The sequence below is a fragment of the Gymnoscopelus microlampas genome (assembly GCF_963454915.1).
Source record: "Gymnoscopelus microlampas genome assembly, chromosome: 1".
Classification (NCBI taxonomy): Eukaryota; Metazoa; Chordata; class Actinopteri; order Myctophiformes; family Myctophidae; genus Gymnoscopelus; species Gymnoscopelus microlampas.
The window spans coordinates 9,388,861-9,411,722 of NC_139962.1; the positions used below are offsets into that span (position 1 = coordinate 9,388,861).

Here is a 22,862-nt window from a genome sequence, read left to right on the forward strand (position 1 = left end):
TATAGTGTACAGTATGTGTTCGCCAGGACACCAACTCAAGCTCTGCTTCATGCCATTCATACCTGCAAAGTTATCAATGTTTCACTGTATTGTGTGCAAATTAACTCCCACATGAATCACAGGGTTGATTACAGTGGGAGTGATTTCTACATCTGATTCATCTGTGTGTGTGTGTGTGTGTGTGTGTGTGTGTGTGTGTGTGTGTGTGTGTGTGTGTGTGTGTGTGTGTGTGTGTGTGTGTGTGTGTGTGTGTGTGTGTGTGTGTGTGTGTGTGTGTGTGTGTGTGTGTGTGTGTGTGCGTGCGTGCGTGCGTGCGTGCGTGCGTGCGTGCGTGCGTGCGTGTGTGTATAGTACTGTTCAATATGTGGTTTGTTCTCTCTCAATTGTCATAAAAAGAACAATTCATTGTTTCACAACAATGAGCATTAAACATTCTTCAGTCATATCCTATATCTCACACACACACACACACACACACACACACACACACACACACACACACACACACACACACACACACGCGCGCGCGCAGGGTGATGGTGATGATGGTTCTCTCAACAGCTCTTCATCAATGTGCAAACTTCTAGTGCAAAGACACTATTTTCACACTACAAACACTACTTTCTTATTGGTGCAATATAAATTGCATAAATTTGTTTTATTCATCCTATTACAATAAATACACTTATTTCAGGGCTCAGTTATATTACAGTAAGTTAACTCACAACATGAAGCCTGACCCTATTCTGCTATTTCTTTGGCAAAGTAGTACATACATGTATTGTGGAGAGAAAAGGTAGTGAGCCTAACATAGAGCCCTGGGGACTCCGGTCAACTATATAAGAAGTATGTAGTTGTAGTCAGATGAACACTGAGGATTTAACTGTGTATTTCTGTTCCTTACAGTCTCTGAAAAACGATGACTCTGTGGCCAAGAGGGACGTTCAACACATTCTGGACCTCAGCCACAAACAGAGGTAACATTTACACCTTTAGAACTGACCACAGAGATAAACTAGAAAAGTGCACTCCTCGAAGTGCAGGTCTCCACATACCCTGGCCTGTGAAACTGTCATAGCCATTTGGAAATGAATCTGAAAAATCTGACTAATACATCTTGATCATATGACCACAGAGATAATGTGTACCGATTTGTGTGAGTTTTGGACAAAATATGTAGGAGTAGTACCAGAAAATGTGTTTTGAAGAAAAGGCTAAATGGCCGGCACAAATGGCAGAGCAGGCCGATACGGAGAGTTGTGTCATGATCCAAGTAATCCAGGAAAAGGAGATTTTGATTGTACAGTATGACCAACTCTGAAAGCCAATTGTAGCCAATCGTAATGGAATCTTACAAATCAGACAGATACTTGTTTATCACGTGACCACAAATAGTAACAAAAGGTGTGTTTCAAATAAAACGCGGGAAAAGTGGCGGGAAATCTTGTCAGGCGAAAATTGGCAAGGCCTATATGGGTAGTTGCATCATGATCCAAGGAATTTAGGAAAAGTTTGTCTCAACGACCTACAGTTCAAGAGTTATAGGCAAAAATGTGAAGTGCCCTGTTATAGCGGCACCACGAGACCAATTTATTTTTTTAAATGCGGCAGAGGTGCTTCCTTGGCCTATAGCGCACAGAAGTCCTGACGTCACTCGTTCATCCCCTGGGTCGTAGAAGTAATTTCTCTATGGAGAATAACATTGGGTCATCTTAGAATTGTTTAATATAAGAATTGTGGCCAAAAATAAACAAACTGTCTCGCCGATATTGTCAGGGAGGTGGCTCTGTATCGTTTATGATAGTCAGTCACTCATATTTGATTTGGCGAAAATGTTACTAATTCGGCGGAAGTAACATTAGCGCTTTCTCACCGTCAGTTGATGCTTCGTATCCATAAGAGTCAAACCGCCGGGATCATTTGTTTATTTTTGGAACACAGTTCTTATTTGACGAGATATTAAACACTTCAGAATGGGGGGGAAAAATGCGACCCAGGTAGGGTGTGTAAATTACGTCAGACTTCGGTGCTCTATCGGGAGTGTGGGTGCAAAGTTTCACACAGGGATTAGCTCACAGGCTGACACGCACACACACGCACACACGGACGGAAAGACAGACAGGGGCGAAAACATAGGTTCCGTCCTTTGGCCCCCTCCCCCCGGCCGCATGCTGCATGAGCACATCCATGGTTCTATATAGTTGGTGTTTATGCAAGCCAGCTGTTTAAGTGTCTCGCTAAAACCTGTTCAGCAGTTATCATTGTCTGATTAATGTTGTGTGTAATGAGTCTTTTAATGACGAGGGGACGTTTTGCAGCCTTTTCATTCACATGAAATGTCAGCTTCTGATTGAGGTCCAGGGATCCAGTCTCCTGTGGGCAATATCCTGATAACCGATCAATAAAATAGACCGTTCAGGGGCCCCATGGCAGCGAAGGCCCGGGCTTGAGTCATACTAAGTCTTACAGCGGTGTGGTGCGCCGAAAACAGGCAATCTATAAGCTCACAACCAGTGGAAGAAGTACTCAGTTTTTTTGTAGAAATACAGTAAAAGTCCTCTATTCAAAATTGTAAAAGTATTGGCATCAAAATACACATAAATTACCAACATTGTATGTACTCATGTAAAAGTACTCGTTTGTTGACGACACAGCTTTTAAAGGTTCCACTTAAACACGCGTCGAGTGCAATTACGGAGCGACTCCATCATTCAGCGTGCGGACAGCTGATTTATTGCAAATCATTTGCTTTCGACAGCTCCTAACTTTGTGTTGATTGCTTTCTGAAAATATTTTTCGCTGCGAGAGTGTTGTACCACAACATGGGAAATATGTGTCAAAGGCAACATCTGTAGAAGGACAAAATGTGACATTTCACAAACTCTTAATTTGGAGGCGTTCCATGACTGAATACTACTCAAGAAAGAAACAAAGAAAAGAAGGTTTCCGGTTGTGGGTTCCGGTTAATCTCCCAAGACAGACTCTGCTAACAGCTAAATCTGTCAGCAGCGCCACTGTCCTAAACATGTGGTGTTGTCGTTAGTAAGTATAAACACAGAAGCACCCGGGAGGAAGTGAACTAAGAAAGGGGAGGAGCCAAACCGAGTTCCTGTTTCTACACAAAAAAGGAGGTGGTGCCTAACCTGACTCCGCCAGATGGAAGAAGCTTGCTTCACACATTTGTCTCACAACCTACTTCTACTTGGCAGGTGATTGGCTGGGACCGTCTGTCCAACCAATCATATTGACGTGTCTACATGACGTATAGTAGCTGCGTAACTTGTAGTGTTGTTGTTCGTGGTAACGGCCATGATGAACAGTGAAAGAACTACAATGCCCCATCTGGCGGGGTTTTTCAGGTTGTGTTCCCAGATTGGGTTCCAGTTGGCACCACATTGTTTTTGTTCTCTCACATAATGCAAATCAATTAGTTTAGTCTCGCTAGTCGCACTATGAGTTAAAATAAAAGAGGCATACCCAAACGATTACCACACCAAACAAAACGATACGATTATACCATTTCAACTGACAGTGCAATGAAATGCTCTTTATCTTTAGCCAGTATTCAAATCCACATCTCCCGCATGAGAGCCCACCCCAGTACTGCTTAGGACACCGTGGTCTAAAGGTCTCAATAGAAAAGTAGGGAGACCACCTCCAACCATTGCACATGTACTAATTATATTGCATTAACATACTCTGCCATACAGATTGGTTAAAATAATGTTTTATTCATTACAGTAAGTCCCAGAGCGTATTCATTATCACTTGACTTTAATGTCCGTTGATGGGAATGTTCCAAAGTCTTTGGATGCAGGAGATGAGAATACATTGAAACACAGCTTATACTTTCTTTTGAGAGTAAAAAAAAAATCACACCCTGTGTGAAGGAAGCGGTGCCTTTGGGGCGGGCCTTAACTCATTTCAATGCGTCCCTATTGGTGGTCTGAGTCCACTTACCAAATTTGTACTTGGGAGCATGCTGCAAACTGGAATGATGGCTGTTTAAAGCCCAGCCAATGGGCAGACAGAGGGGGCGGGGCTTAAGTAATGACAGTTAGTCCCTATTGCTGGCTTTAGTCCATGTACAAAATTTGTACTCCATAGCATGCTGCGAACTTGAGTTATGGCTGTTTGAAGGCCAGCCAATGGGAAGACAGAGGGGGCGGGGCTTCAGCAATTCATGCTGCTCCCTATTGGTGGTCTAAGTCCACATACCAAATGTGGACTTGGTGGCATGCTGCAAACTGGAGTTATAGCTGTTTGAAATCCCGTGCTCATCCCGTGCTCATACGGGCGCGGGGGGTCCCTGGACCCCTCTTTGATAACTTCATCAATTCATGCTCGTGCCTATTGGTGGTCTAAGTCCACATACCAAATGTGGACTTGGTGGCATGCTGCAAACTGGAGTTATAGCTGTTTAAAATCCCGTGCTCATCCCGTGCTCATACGGGCGCGGGGGGTCCCTGGACCCCTCTTTGATAACTGCATCAATTCATGCTCGTGCCTATTGGTGGTCTAAGTCCACATACCAAATGTGGATTTGGTGGCATGCTGCAAACTGGAGTTATAGCTGTTTAAAATCCCGTGCTCATCCCGTGCTCATACGGGCGCTGGGGGTCCCTGGACCCCTTTTTGATAACGTCATCAATTCATGCTCGTCCCTATTGGTGGTCTAAGTCCACATACCAAATTTGGACTTGGTGGCATGCTGCAAACTGAAGTTATAGCTGTTTGCTTCTTTGCCGTGCTCATCCCGTGCTGAAACCGCCGGACGGACGGACGGACGGACGGACGGACATACAAAAGTCAAAAGCCACGTATAGAGCGGTTGGCACCGCTAAAAAAACGTTTTGCTTGGCTGGGTTTACAGCAACAGACACAATCGCTGGCATGTTTAACACTGGAGTTCATCACTGCAGAGACCTTAAGACACATTTCCATACATTTCCATATTGTCTTGTTGAGCACTGGACGATTTACTGAGCATGACCTTTATGTGCTGTGATCTCCAAAAGCTAAATGGCAAAACAGAGCAGGCTCTCTAACTGTTTTACACTTGAAATCTGCCAATCTTTGCCATTTTCCCCCCATAGAGAATTGTATTATTTAGCTATGATGTCGTGACACTCTCATGTACTGCAGACTTATCACAAGGCTCCTGTTGTAAAATGCGATATATATTGTATGTTCCTGTAGAAGCCACACGAGAAAATCCTGCATAATTTGCCATGTCATGGAGAAGTGGGCTACTTAACTAACAGCTACCCCACAATCCTAATGTGTATAGCAGCGATGTCTCTGATTGGTGGCGCTCGTGTTGCTATGGAAATGCTCATGTTCATCAAAACAAATCCGAAACAAATCATATTTTCCCTCAAAAGCAGCTTCCAAAAGCCTATGTAGATTTGTCCTTACACATGCAAGAAAACACTCTCCACTAGTTTCGACTCATTTTGAAACGTGTTTATTTCAAGTAGCGTACTGTACCTATTTAAAACAGTTTCTAGTGCCATAAGTACCTCAAGGTACTCGCTTAAGGCACTCCAATCGACTCTTCTTCTCTACTCCTACCGTCACCAAATAAATTGGAGAAATAGCCTTTATGTTCAAAGCTCCCTCTGACTGGAATAACTTACCTGCTGCTCATCCAATCCCAGACCTCATTTGGTCGCTGTAAGACTCTATGGCATCCTGGTTCCTGGAGGCTGTGCGTGCTTCACTGAGCCTTTCAGCTGCTATTAACACTGATCTATGTTCTGACCGCTGTCTCAGAGGTAGTTGATTCAAGACTCGGTGGAGGAGAGAGCAGTTAGTATTGACTTCATCCACTCAGTGGCAATCGTGTGATTGTCATTCATTCATTGTCATCTATTTTTGTTGTTATTTCATTGCTTTTTTTTTTTTTTACTTCTTGTTGTGGGGCTATAGGGTTGGATTTGCTGGGGAGGATGATGGGGGGATCTACGCCTCTGCTTTTGATATCCCCTCCTCTGGTCATTCAGTTTCATGGCCGGTGGAGATGTATCCATGCTCCTGGTCAGACTGAATTAAATACCTGCATTTGCTTTTGGTTATTTGATAATGTGTGTTTGATAATGGTCTGGCGTCCCAATTTTGGGAAAAAAATCTAAATCTACACGATGTGAGGCGTTGTGAGCTTATACATTGTATTGGTTATTATTATATTTATTTTTTTCATACAAAGACATATATTAAGTGCCCCCCCCCTTTCTAGTTGTCCCGCCCCCACCTGCCTCTGATTGGCCTGCTGAACGCCCCTTCTGTGACGCACACAGAAGTTTCCATCTTGCCCCCCACAAGCGGAAGCGCGTCCGAGATACAGACGCTTCAGAGCCGGAGGAGGCGTCTACCTTTATATGTCTATGGTGCAACGGGTCCTGTGCTATATATAATTAGTGTGCCAGGCCCTGACAAATGATTGGCTGATGGCATACAGCACTCTTTTCACCGATTGGTGGATGGACTTACAGTGGTCCAATCATGACTTATCTCCTCCTCTATATAACCGGGCTGTTGTTCAGTGTCAGTTTGTCTTGCGTCTATAGGCTTGTGGGCATAGTGTCACTTTCTGCCTGACCACTGTCTGACCTTTAGGGGGAGGCTACATACTGTATTGCACACATGTAGTGTAGTCTGGTGTAGTCAATGAGGTTAGATTTTGTTTTGGTTTATTGTCTCCGCCAGGCCGATAGGCATGGCAAGAGTATGTTTTACCCCCTGTCCGTCTGCCCGTCCGTGTGTCCGTGTGTCCGTCCGTGTGTCCTGTCCGTCCGTGAGCAGCTAATCTCCGGCACCGTTGGCCCGGTCGCTGCAAAACTGTGCACACACACTCCCTGGATACCAATTCAGAACCTCTGCCCCATTTTTTTCACATGGGCCTGTTATAGCGCCACCAGGAGGCCGATTTCTGCAAAACACATGTTTTGATATTACTCCTACAGATTGTATCCAAACGTCATGCAAATCGGTACACTGTATCACTATAGTCATGTGATCAACACGGACCTGTCAGATTTTCCAGATTTCATCCTAAGGTTGGTTTCCAAAGTTTGCAGGATTGGTCCTTTTGAACAAAATGCCTCAAATCATGAACAGCTTGCGATTTCCCTGTAATTGCACTCGCACAGTCCCACTAGGCCGAGGAAGAAATGCCACCCTTGCTCCGAGGAGCACTTTTTCTAGATTTATGGTAACTAACTCTGGCACTGTCATGCCTCCCTCTATTTGCATAAACCACTTTATGTAAAGGCATTGTTTGCACCTTACCATAGTGTTTTGTTACTCCCTGTGTCCTGGACTCTTTCTTATCAGGGTCGTAAAAATACTGGATTTAACTTCTCAGCCTGGACAGCAGCAGCTCTGCTGGGCTCCGTTTACAATCTCAGTCCTCACACTATGCTGTCCACGCACTATATGCAGACAAACATGGTTATTTCCCAATGAGCGAGTGTGCGTGAGGTCGGAACTGTGTCATGAAATCAGAGCAAACTTTTCTGTGTGCTCCCAAACCCCCCTGTGGGGTCTTACTTGTCTGGGATGGTTGTTGGCAAAAAGACTCTAGCAAACACCAGCTCCACCTCGGTTGGTTTTGTTGGAGTGGCAGAAAGTTTATAAAGGCACGCACATCCAAAAGATTAAAATCTGGTGCTGGACCAAAGAACACTTTAAAATAGAACAGTCCACACACTGGATCATACGTCCATACTAAATGTACTAGGTTATCACCAAAGTGACGTTTTGAGCATTGTATCTGAGGAAGAGCTACATTAAAGGAATAGTTCACCCCAAAAATATGTTTTTTTCTATCGATTAGTCACCGCATGGAGATTTGAATTCATGGATATTTGTGGGGTTTTGTCTCATTCCTAAGCCAATAATGTGATGACCAGTGGACCGGTAGGCATCAGTTCCGGTAGGAGACATAAAGGAGACTCTTTGTGTCTCCTACCGGAACCGCTGCCGGTCATGAAAGTATTGGCTTAGGAATGCAATAAAATCCATAGGAAAAAAAGTCATTTTGGGGGTGAACTATCCTTTTAAGATATATTGCAACATGATCTAGTCTGCAGACAGCTTTTGACTGCACATTTTGATTTAGTCTTTTGAATAGAATTCCTTTTAGTTTTTAGTCATATTTTAGTCATTTGAAATGTTTTAGTTTTTGTCTAGTTTTATTCGACTAAATATCATAAGATTGAAGAATGGCTGATTTTACACTTGCATTGTTTGCATGCTGAAAATAGCCGATCTACAAGCTCAAGCTCACAAGGCGTCGCGCTGCAACGCCTTGTGAGCTTGTACAGTAGATGGAGTGCAACCAAACATAAAATGACTTGTCTTTTAGTTCCACTGGATCTCTTCTCCACTATCCCTCCCTAACATTTCAGTCTAGCTTTTATTTGTTGACGAAATTGTCAATATATTTAGTCTAGTTTTAGTCATCATAGCTTAGTTTTTATGTTGTTTTTATTTAGTTTTCGTCAGTGAAAAAAGGTAGTCGACGAACATTTTTCGTCATAGTTTTAGTCGACGAAATCAACACTGGCATACAGACTTTTCGGGTTTATTATAATATTTTTTCGTGCGTACTGTCCTGTACTACTGTCCTGTACTGTACTGTACAGTAAGTATTGTATTGTCCTGTACTGTCCTGTAGTGTACTGTACTGTATGTGCTCTCCTGTACTGTGCAATTTGTGCTAACAGAGGGTTTCTCACTGGACACAGGGAGGAGATGAAAACCCTCCAGGCAGCCCTGCAGAAGCAGCTGGATGAGGCCACAGAGAGAGCAGAGAAGCAGCAGGCCACGGTAAGAGACACACACACACACACACACACACACACACACACACACACACACACACACACACACACACACACACACACACACACACACACACACACACACACACACACACACACCCTGTAACATCCTGTCGTGTGTCGTCGTCCCCCCCTTCCCTGTATGTCCGTCCGCCCGTCACCTGTCAGCGAGACCCCCCCCCCCCAGGCTCATTACCCAGCAGCCAACTCTCCAGGGCTCCCTAGGTCATGTTGCCACTTAATTAGAACTGATCGTGAGGGATGGAGAAGGAACGTTGTGTTTCCTTCCTGTTAGAGCCTGATGTGAGACGGGAGAGAGAGAGCATCTCCTGTACTTGCTCTGGAAATGGATCGGTCAAATGTGGAGCACATGCACTGAAGGCTCCCAGCTTAGTACTAGTTATAGGCTAGCCTGGGATCAATACAATAGGCTCTATGCACAGCAGCCATATTGGATAGAAATTGGGCCTCTTCTTATTTCCTTAACAGGTGTTACCAATAATACTAATTAAGGCTCCGTTCCATTCTGGTCTCAAAGTGTGGTCCAGGGTTCCTTGAGGGGGTTCCAAATGGCCCCTTACGAGTGTGTAACCGGGTCCATTTGGTTCCATTTGTACACTCAGAGTTATGGGAGTCCTTGTAATTAAAAAGTTTGAGAACCACTGTGCTACACTAAATGGAACAGAGCCTTCATTAGTATCATTGGTAACACCTGTGAAGACCCAATTTCCTTCCAATATGGCTGCTGTGCATAGAGCCTATTGTCGGGTTTCTCATCCGGTCGGTGCAGAAATAACTTTACGTCATCATTGTGTCATCGGGTGGCCGGAACCAGTGGCCGGAACCGACGGCACCGTGCATCTCCACAATGATTCCCCTTGTTTAAAACCTATTATAAACAAATGTTTTACTTTTAGTCTAGTTTTAGTCGACTAAATATCATAAGGTTTTAGTCGACTAAATCTACAGTTGATTTAGTCCACTAGAATGTATTTTGGCGGTGCCTTGATGGTGTGGTAATGGGTGATTTTACACTTGGTTGCATGCTGAAAATAGCCGATCTACAAGCTTGAGCTTGTAGATCTGCTATTTTCAGAGTGCAACACCCTAGCGCAACCAACTATGAAAAAACGTGTCTTTTTTTCTACTGGACTTCTCCACTAGTCTCTCACTAAAAGTTCAGTCTAGTTTTTATTTGTTGATGAAATTGTCAATATATTTAGTCTTAGTTTTAGTCATCATAGCTTAGTTTTTATTTAGTTTTTGTCAGTAAAAAAAAGGTAGTCAACAAACATTTTTCCTCATAGTTTTAGTCGACAAAATCAACTCTGCAACCAGCAACAGCTTATCAGCAGACCTCAGATCACTGAGTACATTTGAGTACTTTTTCCCACCACTGGTGTTCCTATGGGAAATAAGTACATTATGCACTCTCCTCTCTCTCTCTTACAGAGACAGCTCTCACAGACAGTCTCTTGTTCCCACAACAAACTCATTACCAGAACATCAAGTGCAGCATAATTAAGCACACAGGCCCCCAGGAGGAGAATACATTTGAGATTGCTCGATATGCTCATCAGAAAATAACTCCTGACCCTGCTGGATGATAATCAACACCTCTCACTCACTGGTGTGGTGGGAAAGTAACTAAGTACTTTTACTGAAGCACAGGTCTTTAAATTATGTCCATTTTCCGATACTTCTTACTTATATTCCACTGCATCTCAGATGCAAATATGTACTTTGTTTTGCTACAGTACAATTGTTTGACAGCTTTAGTTAGTAGTCACTTTGCAGATTTATATTATAAATTGCTGATTTATATTATATAGATTTTACTTAAAGGGATAGTTCAACCAAAACATTACTTATTTTCTATCAATTACACACCCCAAGAAGCCTAGAAAAGCGTTCACTCAAATAACATTTTGAATAGCTATGTTTACATTGTGGCATTGCTACTTATACTTAAGTAAAGAATCTGAGTTGCTACTTCTTCCACAACTGTAATAAAGTCATCTTCCTCTCTCCCCCTCTCTCTTGTAGCTTAACGCCCACAGTGACATTAAGATGAACATTCATATCTCTGTTTCACTGTCAGATAAACAGTGATACAGTCCATGCCATTTTCATAATATTATATAAAAAAGACACATCCCAGTTGTACAGCGTTCTGCTGTTGGTTTGACATTTATGATGAGGGAGATAGTGTTTATTTCCCTACCGAGGGACACGTTTAAACGGCATAATCTTCTATCTACAGCGCATGAAAGCCCCAGATAGTCTGTGACAGTGAATCTGATTTAAACTCTTTGCTTTGGTTTATGTTCTCAACTTTAATCAGATTGTTCACGAGAGCAAAACAAAACAACAGAGATGGAATGTCTTTATTCCACCTGGGTGACCCCATAGAACAAATTGTTGCTGTTGGGCAGAAACCTTCCATCTCCATATTCCAACTTTTTAAGTTATTTTTTTTCATAAATGAATAGCCCACTTCATCGTACAAGGCTGTCGTGCAAGTGATTATTTATTTTTTGTCAGCTTAGATCGACTATTTTAGCTGCTTCTGGAAAAAGTCTGAAAGTGATTATGTGTGTTTTCGGGGAGTTTTATAAATATGGAACCAACGACAAGTATTAACCCATGAACCGCCGACCTTGTCAGCGATTCCGAGCGTTTTCACTAACTCATCATAGAATATTATTCTTCACAACGATCCATCCACCGATCGCTTTAACCCATTAAGACCTGAAGCCGATTCTACAAATGTCTTCTAAATCCCAACAGTTTTCTGAAAAAACGTATGTTTCTTTTTTCAAAATTTTTGTCCCTCTATTTTGTAACCCTTTTTTCACCCGGTGCCAATTTGCTAAGTGATCCTGGGCACTACACTCCCCCCACCAGCCTAGGGAGGCCAGGGCCGAGCTCATGCCTCCTTCAATGCATGAGAGCCAACTGACCTTCTTATCACGTGACAGGGGGGAGTTTCCCCGGTAGGACGTAGCGCGTGGAAGGAACACGTTATTCCAACCAGTTCCCTTCCCCTCCATCAGGCGCCCCGACTGACCAGGGGGAGGCGGTATAGTGACCAGGATTACTACATGTTTTTGTGAGGGTATTAACTACCCTAGGAAACACGGGGAGAACATGCAAACTCCACACATAGTTATTGGTAGTTGAATGTTGTTTTCGCCATATAGCAACAGAAAGCAGAGAAAAAAGGCATGTTTACAAATCCTTTAGAATGGAAGTCAATGTCCCTGTTTGTTTTTTTTGCGATCACGTGATTTGCTTTGAAGAGCGCCATCTAGCGTAAACACTGAAAACACCAGTACGCGTCAAAACACATCCTTGGCGGCATAGACATATAAAGGTAGACGCCTCCTCTGGCTCTGAGGCGCCTGTATCTCGGGCGCGCTTCCGCTTCCGCGGGCAAGCGGGAAGCTTCCTTGCGCGTCACAGAATGGGACGTTCGGTAGGCCAATCAGAGGCAGGTGGGGGATGGACAACTATAGATTCTGACAAATCCTGGGAAAGACGCGCTGTGATTGGCCCAGTAGTCAACGCGCTGTGATTGGCCAGTGGTCACTTTGAGTGGCAGCGAACTGCAGCAGCCAATGAGGTATCAAGGTTTCTATATTTATGCTTGGCAGTGTGTGGGCTTTGGATTGACACACGTCAAAACACGTCATTGGCAGTCAATGAAATAGCAAGAGCTTGTGACTAAATGATGTCTACATCGGATCCATTGGAACACATGTTATTTTTTTCCTTTTCCTTAAAAGTAACAGTTTTGGACGTACAAGGTTTCCACCCGACAGCAGTGGTGGAAAGTAACTATAAGTACATGTACTTAAGTACACTTTTGAGTTACTTTTTACTTTACTAGAGTATTTCCAATTTGCAATACTTTTACTTCTACTCCATTACATCTCAGAGGCAAATATTGTACTTTTACTCCACTACAATTATTTGAAAACTTTAGTTACTAGTTATTTTGCATACTGTATATAAATGACTATAGTATATTATAAAACTATTTTATACATAGGCTATTTGAAAATAGCCGATCTACAAGCTCACAATATGTCGCACCGTGACACGCTGTGAGCTTGTAGATCTGCTATTTTCAAACAGGTTAGTACTTTTACTTTTGGTACTTCTATAGTTTGATGCCAATATGTGTGTATTTTTACTCAAGTAACATTTTGAACACAGGCCTTTTACTTGTAACAGAGTATTTTTATATTGTGGTATTGCTACTTTTACTTAAGTGAAATGTCTGAGTACTTCTTCCACCACTGCCCGTCAGCGACATAATAAGTCAGTAACACCTGACTCGTGGGACTGCTGTCCTGGGACATCCTCGCTCCTAGCTGTGCCGCTGTCACCCTGTCAGGGTTTATTTACCTATAATGTCTGCCTCACTGTACAGTGTCCCGCTTATAGAAGAGCTACTTTCAAACTAAATCAATAGTTTGACACGGAATATCGATTTAAAATGATTGCAATAGCTCACAAGCTAATGCAAACAGAGACAGGACAAACACTCGTTAATATTCACAACAGTCAGTCCGCTATGAGGGAATACAGGATATGGAATACAGGAATGAATGAATGTCTTTATCGTAGACGCATGGTCCATAGAAAAACACAATAAACATAAATACAAACAGTCCAAATGAACATGCTAGACAGGGCATTTGTGACAGTTAGCTATAAATGCAGGCTTTTAAACCAATGTGTCCAAAGGCTAGAGGAGTATCTAGTGCAGCTTTTCACAGGGTTACTTATACTGACAATGATGCTATACAAAGACTCATCCAAGTGACACAGGAATCTATGCATTAAGTTCCGAAGAACAGCTTGAAAAGACTTGCAGCCACAAACAATTTGGTTTGTTATGTTTGTTATTATTTACGATACAACTGCATACAACACTCCCCCTTTCTGTCCATTTGAGATGTTCTCAGTGGTCCTGTCACAATTAGCAACAAAACAATTACCAAACACATCTAGTCAAGTTAAAAGAGTTTTAGTCACACAAGTGAAGTGAAAGTGAGAGTAAGTGGTTTGGAAGCAGGGTCAGTTCGTTAGGATGAGGCGAGCAGGCAGGCTAGCAGGCACAGCTGGGAAACAGACAGGCAGCAGACAGACAGACAGACAGACAGACAGCAGAGCAGCAGACAGACGACAGACGACAGACGTCAGGCAGGCAGGCAGGCAGGCAGGCAGGCAACAGACAGACAGACAGACAGACAGACAGACAGACAGACAGACAGCAGAGCAGGTCAGTTTCTGAGAAAGAGGGAAAGAGTTTCAGTTGCAGGCAAGAAACACGGGAGCAAACAGTAGAAAACTAGAACAGCTAACACTAAGAAAACACTATATTTTCACACTGACATTAGTTCACTAAGAAACCAGCGAGAAGCATCTTACTGCCACAGAAGGCTGTACAACAAAGCCATCCTAACGATTAACTAATGTGGCGCCCGGGGAGCAGTTTGTGGATTGACACATAGACTGGGCGGAATGTGGGTCAAAGCGGTGACCTTCCCATTCCCAGAGGACCTCTCTACCCACTCAGCTACAGCTGGCCGAAGGGTAGCGGCTACAAAAGCAGGAAATAAGAAATGTATTTTTCACATTGATTTGACCCTAGTATGAAAATGAGGAACCGCCGAAGTGTGCAGCTTTTAAGTCAGGGGACACCACAGAGTATAAGCAGGCTCGCTATGAGCTACGAAAGTCCATCAAAGCTGAAAAAAAAAAAGATATACTCGAGAGCTGTTATCTGGATAACAACATGTATGGGGTGGAAGAAGTACTCAGATATATTACTTAAGTAAAAGTGGCAATACCACAATATGAAAATACTCTGTTACAAGTAAAAAGGCCTGTGTTCAAAATGTTACTTCTTGAGTAGAAGTACAAAAGCATTGGCATCAAAATATACTTAAAGTACCAAAAGTAAAAGTACTAAAATGTTTGAAAATAGCCGATCTACAAGCTTGTAGATCTGCTATTTTCAAATAGCCTAGGTATAAAATAGGGATTAATGTATGTTTTATAATATAATAATGTATATTTGCAAACTAGAACTAAAGTTGTCCAATAATTGTAATGGAGTAAAAGTAGCCTACTATATTTGCCTCTGAGATGTAATGGAGTAGAAGTAAAGGTATGGAAGATTGGAAATACTCCAGTAAAGTAAAAAATACCTAAAATTTGACTTAAGTACAGTACTTGAGTACATGTACTTAGTTTCTTTCCACCACTGCAACACGTACAGTATGTGGTAGGCCGGGGATCCAAGCTGTCACTATAGCTATAGGAGAAGCACCAACGGGACGGAGACTCTAGACAACATCATGCCAGATAACCTTAACAGTTTCTATGCTAGATTAGACAGACTGCATGGAGACACCCCCTCAAAATCTCCCCAGTTACTTAGGTACTGACACAATTGTACAAAACATTGGGTCCAAACAACAATCGAAAAACCATGAATAAAACACTTTAAAAAGGTACAATACATTAAAATATACAATGCACAACACAACAATCCCTTTACTCATACACCAGGAGCTTTATGTTGCTCCAAAATTGACAAGCAGGCATGTACTGTAGCATACGCAAAGTTGCTCTGTTAGTGCCCACAGAGAGTGAGCTCAGATCAGTAAACTCATGTCCATATTACGCTCTGATGTCTGTGTGAGGTAGTGGTGGGAAAAAAACTTTAATTTCAGTGAACAAACAATTCTGTTCACGTTCACAGCAATGATTCGTTCAAATGATTTGTTCAGGTTCTCGTTCAGTAGCACCATTTTCTAGTGAAAAACATCATCGCAGGAGCGTTATTATTACGTTGCGTGTACAGCCCGCACCCTCCCGTCCTGTGTACGGGGGGAGGGGATGGGGGGCATGAACGATAGCGTGAATGTGAGCTCGGTCACGTTCACGGCAATGAACTAGTTATTTTGAACGAATCGATCATGAACGACCCATCACTAGTGTGAGGGGACACACCAGTGTGTGCTGTTCGTTTTGTATAGCAGTCTCACATTGACAAATAAGCTGCTCAGGTGGTATGCGACTCCACCTCCCCATTTCCACACGAAGCCTATGAGAGACACACAACCTAAACCGAAAGAATATCCTCAAATAGTCCTCAATGTATTGCTGGTGCTGGTATAGAGTGGATGAACAGATACATCTGGGTTGATGACTTATCTGTCATCTGGGTATGTCTTATACACAACCCTGGGGAGACGGCACTACAGGTGACACACACACACACACACACACACACACACACAGGTCCTGTGGGCATTTCAGCAGGTCAACCCAAGAAAGGCAGCTGGTCCTGATGGAGTGTCACCAAGAGTCCTGAAGGCCTGTGCTGGACAGCTGGCGGGGTGTACACAGACATCTTTAACAGCTCCCTTGCACGGGAAATACTAAACTATGACAAAAAAATATTTGTCGACTACATTTTTTCACTGACGAAAACAAAATAAAAACTAAGGTATGATGACTAAAAGTAAGACTAAATATATTGACAATTTCGTCAACAAATAAAGACTAGAGTAAAATGTTAGGGAGGGACGAGTGGAGCAGAGATCCAGTGGAACTAAAAGACACGTCATTTTATGTTTGGTTGCGCTCGGGTGTTGCACTCTGAAAATAGCCGATCTACAAGCTCACAATGTGTCGCGCTGCGACACGTTGTGAGCTTGTAGATCGGCTATTTTCAGCATGCAACCAAGTGTAAAATCAGCAATTACGACGACATCAAGGCACCGGCCAAAATACATTTTAGTCGACTAAATCAACTGTAGATTTAGTTGACTATAATCTTATGATATTTAGTCGACTAAAACTAGACTAACAGTAAAACATTTCAGATTACTAAAATATGACTAAAACTAAATGGAATTTGCTGTCAAAATCAACACTAGTGGAGACTATACCCTGCCCATGAAAAGGAACCAGACCACTCACATTTCCAGATGTTCTGAATAGGGACACAGGACTGACTGTGAATGAACTTGGTGTGGCAATGAGCAACAGAGACCAGTAGAAGCAGCTTGTGTCGCTGATCTCGAATGATGACAATGTTTACCTATTGTTATGACATGCTTGACATATGGACGCTAGGGTTTATGTGGGGTTTAAATGGATGATACATGCATTCACCCCTACAGTGAAGTCAGACGTAACTTTTCTTAACAGATGATGAAATATTTGCAAGAGTGATGAATTCAAACGTTCCAACACAATGTTGATATAGCGGTGCTATTTCACTTCATTAAAATTTGGAGTTTTCTGTGTGTGTGTGTGTGTGTGTGTGTGTGTGTGTGTGTGTGTGTGTGTGTGTGTGTGTGTGTGTGTGTGTGTGTGTGTGTGTGTGTGTGTGTGTGTGTGTGTGTGTGTGTGTGTGTGTGTCAGGGATCAAATAATGTTTTGTCGTCTCATCCAATTCACTCTGCTTTAGATGTGTTTGTTTATCTGTTTTAGCCTTCTTTGCACAAACAGCTGTAAATAACTTTAATGTCTCTATGCTGTTGCTTTCACGATAATAAAAGTACAAAAGTATTGGCATCAAAATGTAATTAAACTACCAAAATTAAAAGCACTCATTTGCATAATGTCCCATTTCAAGTTTTCAAATGTATAAACAATCTTTTGAAAATAGCAAAATAGCGATGCGACACATTGTGAGCTTGTAGTTTGGCTATTTTCAAATGCCCGAAATGTATGTATAAATACATGTACTGTATTTACAAAGTAACTAGTAACTAAAGTTTTCAAATAATTGTAGTGTTGCAAAAGTACAATATTTGCCTCTGAGATGTAGTGGAGTAGAAGTAAAAGTATTGGAAATCGGAAATACTCAAGTAAAGTATAAATACCTCAAAATGGTACAGTACTAAATGTACTAGATGTACTTAGTTACTTTCCACCACTGACTGTACCTCATTTAATGCACGAGTCATTTCAGAACGTTCAGTGTTCAACAGACATTCGTACAGGGTTACCGTATACACTTTACCAACGGGTTTGAATTATATACCTCATGTTTTGACTCACTTTCATCTCTTCATAAATACCAGTATGATGCATAAACAATAAATAAAAACACTTTAACTTGGTAGGAGGCTGCGGGGTCCAGCTGGGATATCGGCTAAGTATTTCCAAATGCACAATTAAAATAATCCAAAAGGGTCAAACAAAGAGGTCTTACTTTTATAAGTGTTCTTGTCTTTCTTTTTTCCCCGTCAGAGAACTCTTTTGGTTGTGTCCTTAAAGTCAGGTTCAGGGAGGATGTCTCTTTCAATTGACATCAGCATCAGGCAGTTCAGCGATGCATAGTTGATCTAAGTCTATCCGTCGCCATGGAAAGCTTCGAAAAAGACGGCTCCCTCTCCGCTTGCGTTGGTCGCTGCCAATGCCAGGAATAATATGTGAACAGGGGTGTCACTTCGAGGTCCCCAGGGGATGGCAAATTGCCACCCCTGTTCCCATTTGACCTCTACTTAATGGTATTCTACGCTGAGTGCATCTCAATCCATGCCCATCCATCTGCATGTTATAGACTTGTGTAGTGAAATAGTCAATATGATTGTCTCTCCCACCACAACCCAAAGTCTAAATGTCAGAGCAGACAGTAGTATAGATGGTTGTTTGTTTTAACCATTCCTGTGGCGCCCACGTGAACCTTGACGTAATGGTGTCTCTGGGATGTGGGTTAACTGCTGAGGTGTAGTTTACAGTCTCCCCTAGCGGGGTGGCTAGCAGGGATGAGGTCAACAACACCATGAATCTGTTAGTCTTTGTCCTCTAGATTAGCTGGATGACCTCTCTCTCCCAAGGACAATCTAGCTGAGCTGTTTGTCTGTTCAGAAAGGAAACAGAAAACAAACCGTCCAAGGTTTCATCTCTTCTTCCAGCACAAATCACTCTGTTAGATAGATATACTGCAAAGCCCCACGGCATGCAGCGTTTTGCCATTTCGTTGCTGTCAGGTGGAAACCTTGTATGTCAATAAAACCTTACTTTAGAGCAGTGGTTTTCAACCCGTTTCATATCAAGGACATTCATTATTGGGCATTTGAGCCACGGAACCACTAATTGATGAGATTTAGCATATTTTGTTATTGTTGGATAAGATTTTGTCCACAATTCCATCCATGCTGTATTGATGTTGGTTCCATTAGGAGAGATAACAGGCAAACGTGGATCAAAATAACAATCCTTCTACATTCTCTAATTGTGTAGACTTCTTGTAAATTAAGTACATATGTTTTAACAATAATTTAACTCTTGAGAGCGTAAATTCAGATCTTTAACTCTTTTATGTTAAAGATCTATAAAGGGTCCATTTGGTTACCAACTCTCCATCATTTAGCTGGGGACCACATGGAACCCCCTCAAGGACCACTGGTTGAGAACCACTGCTTTACAGGACCTGGAACAAAGAACATGTGTTCCAATGAATCCAATGTATTTGTCATTATTTAGTATTAACCACAAGCTGTGGTTAATACTTTTCCTTGGTCAAATATTTATTAACAGACACACTTTAAAAATGTTTCTTAGAGCAAAAATGGCAGATCTACAAGCTTGCTCGTCGCATTGTAGATCTGTTATTTTCATTACATTTGTGTGACACTTTTGCACGATGAAGAAGGGCATTCATTTACATTAAAAAAGGGGAAAATACATTAAAAGATGAAATATGGAGATACAAGGTTTCTGCCCACAGTAGATATGAGGTCCTGACTGGCTTGCTGAACGCAGCACAAGAAGGAAGGGCTATACTCTACCCAGAAATGCCAAGTTCATGATAAAAGGATCATGATAAGCAAAGAGATATTGCTCTCTGACACGATAAGAGCAGCCTATGAGCCATGCAGTCAGACACACAGTGGAAAATTGCCAGTCGCCCACTGCATGAAGAAATGCCTCAGATTTGATCACAAACAATGTTGGTGCATTTTGGCAAAACCCCAAAATGGATGTATTGTATCATTCCTATCAACCCTAAAGCGTCCCTACAATAATATACTGGGAAGAGCATTCTGTGAGAATAGCAGATCGACACGCTCAAGTTGTGAGCTTGTATATTGGCTAATTCCGCAGAGGACATTTGGTGTAGAGGGACATTTTTGCGGACCTAGTATAGAGCCCTGCCTGGGGAACCCAGGTCTACTAAGTACTGTATATAGGGTTAAAGTGGTTAAATGTGTGTGTGTGTGTGTGTGTGTGTGTGTGTGTGTGTGTGTGTGTGTGTGTGTGTGTGTGTGTGAGATATTTACTGTACATGCTGAATGTAAACAATAATTGATGGTGATGTTGCAGTACTGCAAACTGTAAGTTAATTAATTGCAATGAAAAACACGTGAAAAACTTGTTTTGTCTGAGACTTTGGTTTGTAGGAACATATGTTTTGACTCAATGCATGTTGTTCATTGGATATAACTTCTATGTTGTAATTAATGATTCTTTTGGTTGTTATTTTTGCCTTCAGATCAAATTTCTCAAGATGGAGATGGAGAAAAAGACTAAAATCATCAAAGACTTACAGCAAGAGGTAAGATTGACACATTTAAAACAGCCTAGGCTGGCTACTGTATGTTGCCTGAAGTTCAACTCAGTACTTGAGTGCATTGTATCTATTTATACATTTGGGAAATCTCCCAGCTTCCGACGCCACACTGATTTCATTGTTTCGGGATAAACACAACAGCAACATATCACCACAACACTAGCCACAATGTGCGCCATGAATTTACGGGTGGCGTAGGCTACTTTTCATTGCTCACTACACACAGCGGCGGACTGGCCATTTGGCGTACCGGGCAAATGCCCGGTGGGCCGCTGGGCCAGTGGGCCACTGGGCCAAAAAAAAGAAAAAGAATAATATATATATATATATTTATTATTATTATTTTTTTAATATTTTCGCTCCCGTTTTAGGATTATTACGGTAATTTCCGGGGTCGCGCGGCCCAATTATTAGTTACGTTAATGTTTGGGCTGGGATGCTTTCCAGCAGGGGCCTCAGTGCGGCTGCAGAGTTCATGTGCAGGGCTGGGCTGAAGCAGTGGCAATCTGCTACCAGCTACTCCACTACTCCTTGACCAAACTACCATGGGAGTCAATTGTTCTACTACGCTATTGGACATAAAGGAAGGTCCCCTCGGGGTCCAGGATTGCCTACTTAGGCTAGAACGGAAGGTAGATACCTTGATCCAGGTTATCTCCTCCGTCGTACCCACCCTCCAGGTGACAAAACTCCAGGGGACAAACTCATAGGAGGACACAAGTCTCCAACTGATCTCTACACAACAGGAGACCCAGCAGCTCACTGCTGAGCACGATGAAGACATTAACATGCAGATAACTACAACAGAGCACCTGAAAGTGGAAGAGGAAATGCAGGATGTTCACCTGGAGAACTTGATGCTTCATTTCTGTCAACTCACACTGGACCCAGACACAGCAAGCAGACGCCTCGCTCTGTCTGAGAACAACAGAAGGGTGACAAAGGTGCAAGAAAATCAGGCGTATACTTATCGTCATTGCAGATTTGACTACTGGTCACAGATTATGTGTAGAGAGGGTCTCACTGGACGCTGTTACTGGGAGGAGTGGACTCTAAAGGTTTCTATAGCAGTTTCATACCATAGCATACCACGTAGAGGCCACTCTGATATCATTTTGCTTGAAGTCAACGACAAGTCCTGGAGTCTGGATTGTTACAGGGCTCATAAAGACCTCCAAGGTAACAGGTACACTGTCCGTCACAATAACAACAAAACAGAACTCCCTGTCATTCTCTCTGACTCCAACAGAGTAGGAGTGTATCTGGACTGGCCTGCTGGCGAACTATCCTTCTACTGTGTCTCCTCTGACACACGGATACACCTGTACACCTACTACCAGTGTGTATTCATGGAACCCCTCCACTGTGCAATCTGGTGCTGGACAGTTGACTCCTCAGTGTCTCTATGCTAGAAAAAGGACATGCAGTAGCCTCCTGTGTCCTGGAGGAATACACACTACTGCTGAAGAAACCCCCTTCTGTGGAAGAATAGAAGAACATAAACCTAGGCTGCCCGACCTAAGCAAGTCACATTAGGAAGACCTACTGGAGGCCACGGCGAAGTTAGAACACGAGGCGGCCACAAGCCAGTCTGCTACCAGCTATCCACCCATACGAACAGTCCTTACAAAACTTGTTCGATACGAACAGTCCTTACAAACTAGTTCATCCCAACAGTGTAAGTGCACTTGGCGCTCCAATGGTGCCAAACTTTACTAACTGAATGCTAACATACATAACTGGGTGATGGTGTGGTGGTCTAATGGTCTGAATTTCAGTGCAGAGAGTCCATGTTCCAGTCCTATTATTACTATATTGTTCAGTGCTGGAGTACTTTGAAATAATAAAGGTAATTTTTCAACTTTACTAACTGAAGGCTAACATACTAAAAAACGCTTCAAAACTACTAAGAGACATCTGCCAATAGTGACTAAGTGATGGTGTAATGGTCTATTGATCAGATTCCCAGCAGAGACATTCCATGTTCAAGTCCTAGTCCTCCTAAAGTTCAATGCTGGAGTATTTCAACTTAAATAACTGAAGGCTAACATACTAAAGAATGCTTCAACAGTACTAAGAGAGTGACTGAGTGATGGTGTAGTGGTCTAATGATCAAATCAAATCAAAGTTTGTTTATATAGCACATTTAACATGACCCAGGGCCTATTACACGAAAGGGGAATTAAATAAGCCTGGATTTAAGTCAAATCCAGTTTTGACAGAGTCTGGTCCGTACAGCCTTGTTTATTCCGTTCCATGAACGCCAAGCCAGGCTGAAAAGCAGCGACTTTGTCGAGCTAGACCTTGTCAAGCCAAGCTGTGTCGAGCCAGGGTGGTAAAGCCAGGCTTCACATATTCCTGTAAAAGACCATGAAAGTCGAGTGTAGAATCCTTGAACTTGA

The 22,862-nt window shown here is 42.5% G+C and overlaps 1 protein-coding gene across 1 annotated transcript in view; it reads left to right on the forward strand.

Annotated features, from left to right (window-relative positions):
• The window catches only part of LOC311042678 (leucine zipper protein 2-like), a gene marked incomplete at both ends in the record, with an annotated part of 240,311 nt that overhangs the window by 142,904 nt on the left and 74,545 nt on the right, over window positions 1–22,862 (forward strand). The window contains 3 exons of the mRNA XM_084053573.1: window positions 907–977; window positions 8,751–8,832; window positions 20,383–20,445. Of these exons, the coding sequence (XP_083909699.1) occupies window positions 907–977; window positions 8,751–8,832; window positions 20,383–20,445 (216 nt within the window). The remainder of the gene's footprint in view (window positions 1–906; window positions 978–8,750; window positions 8,833–20,382; window positions 20,446–22,862) is intronic.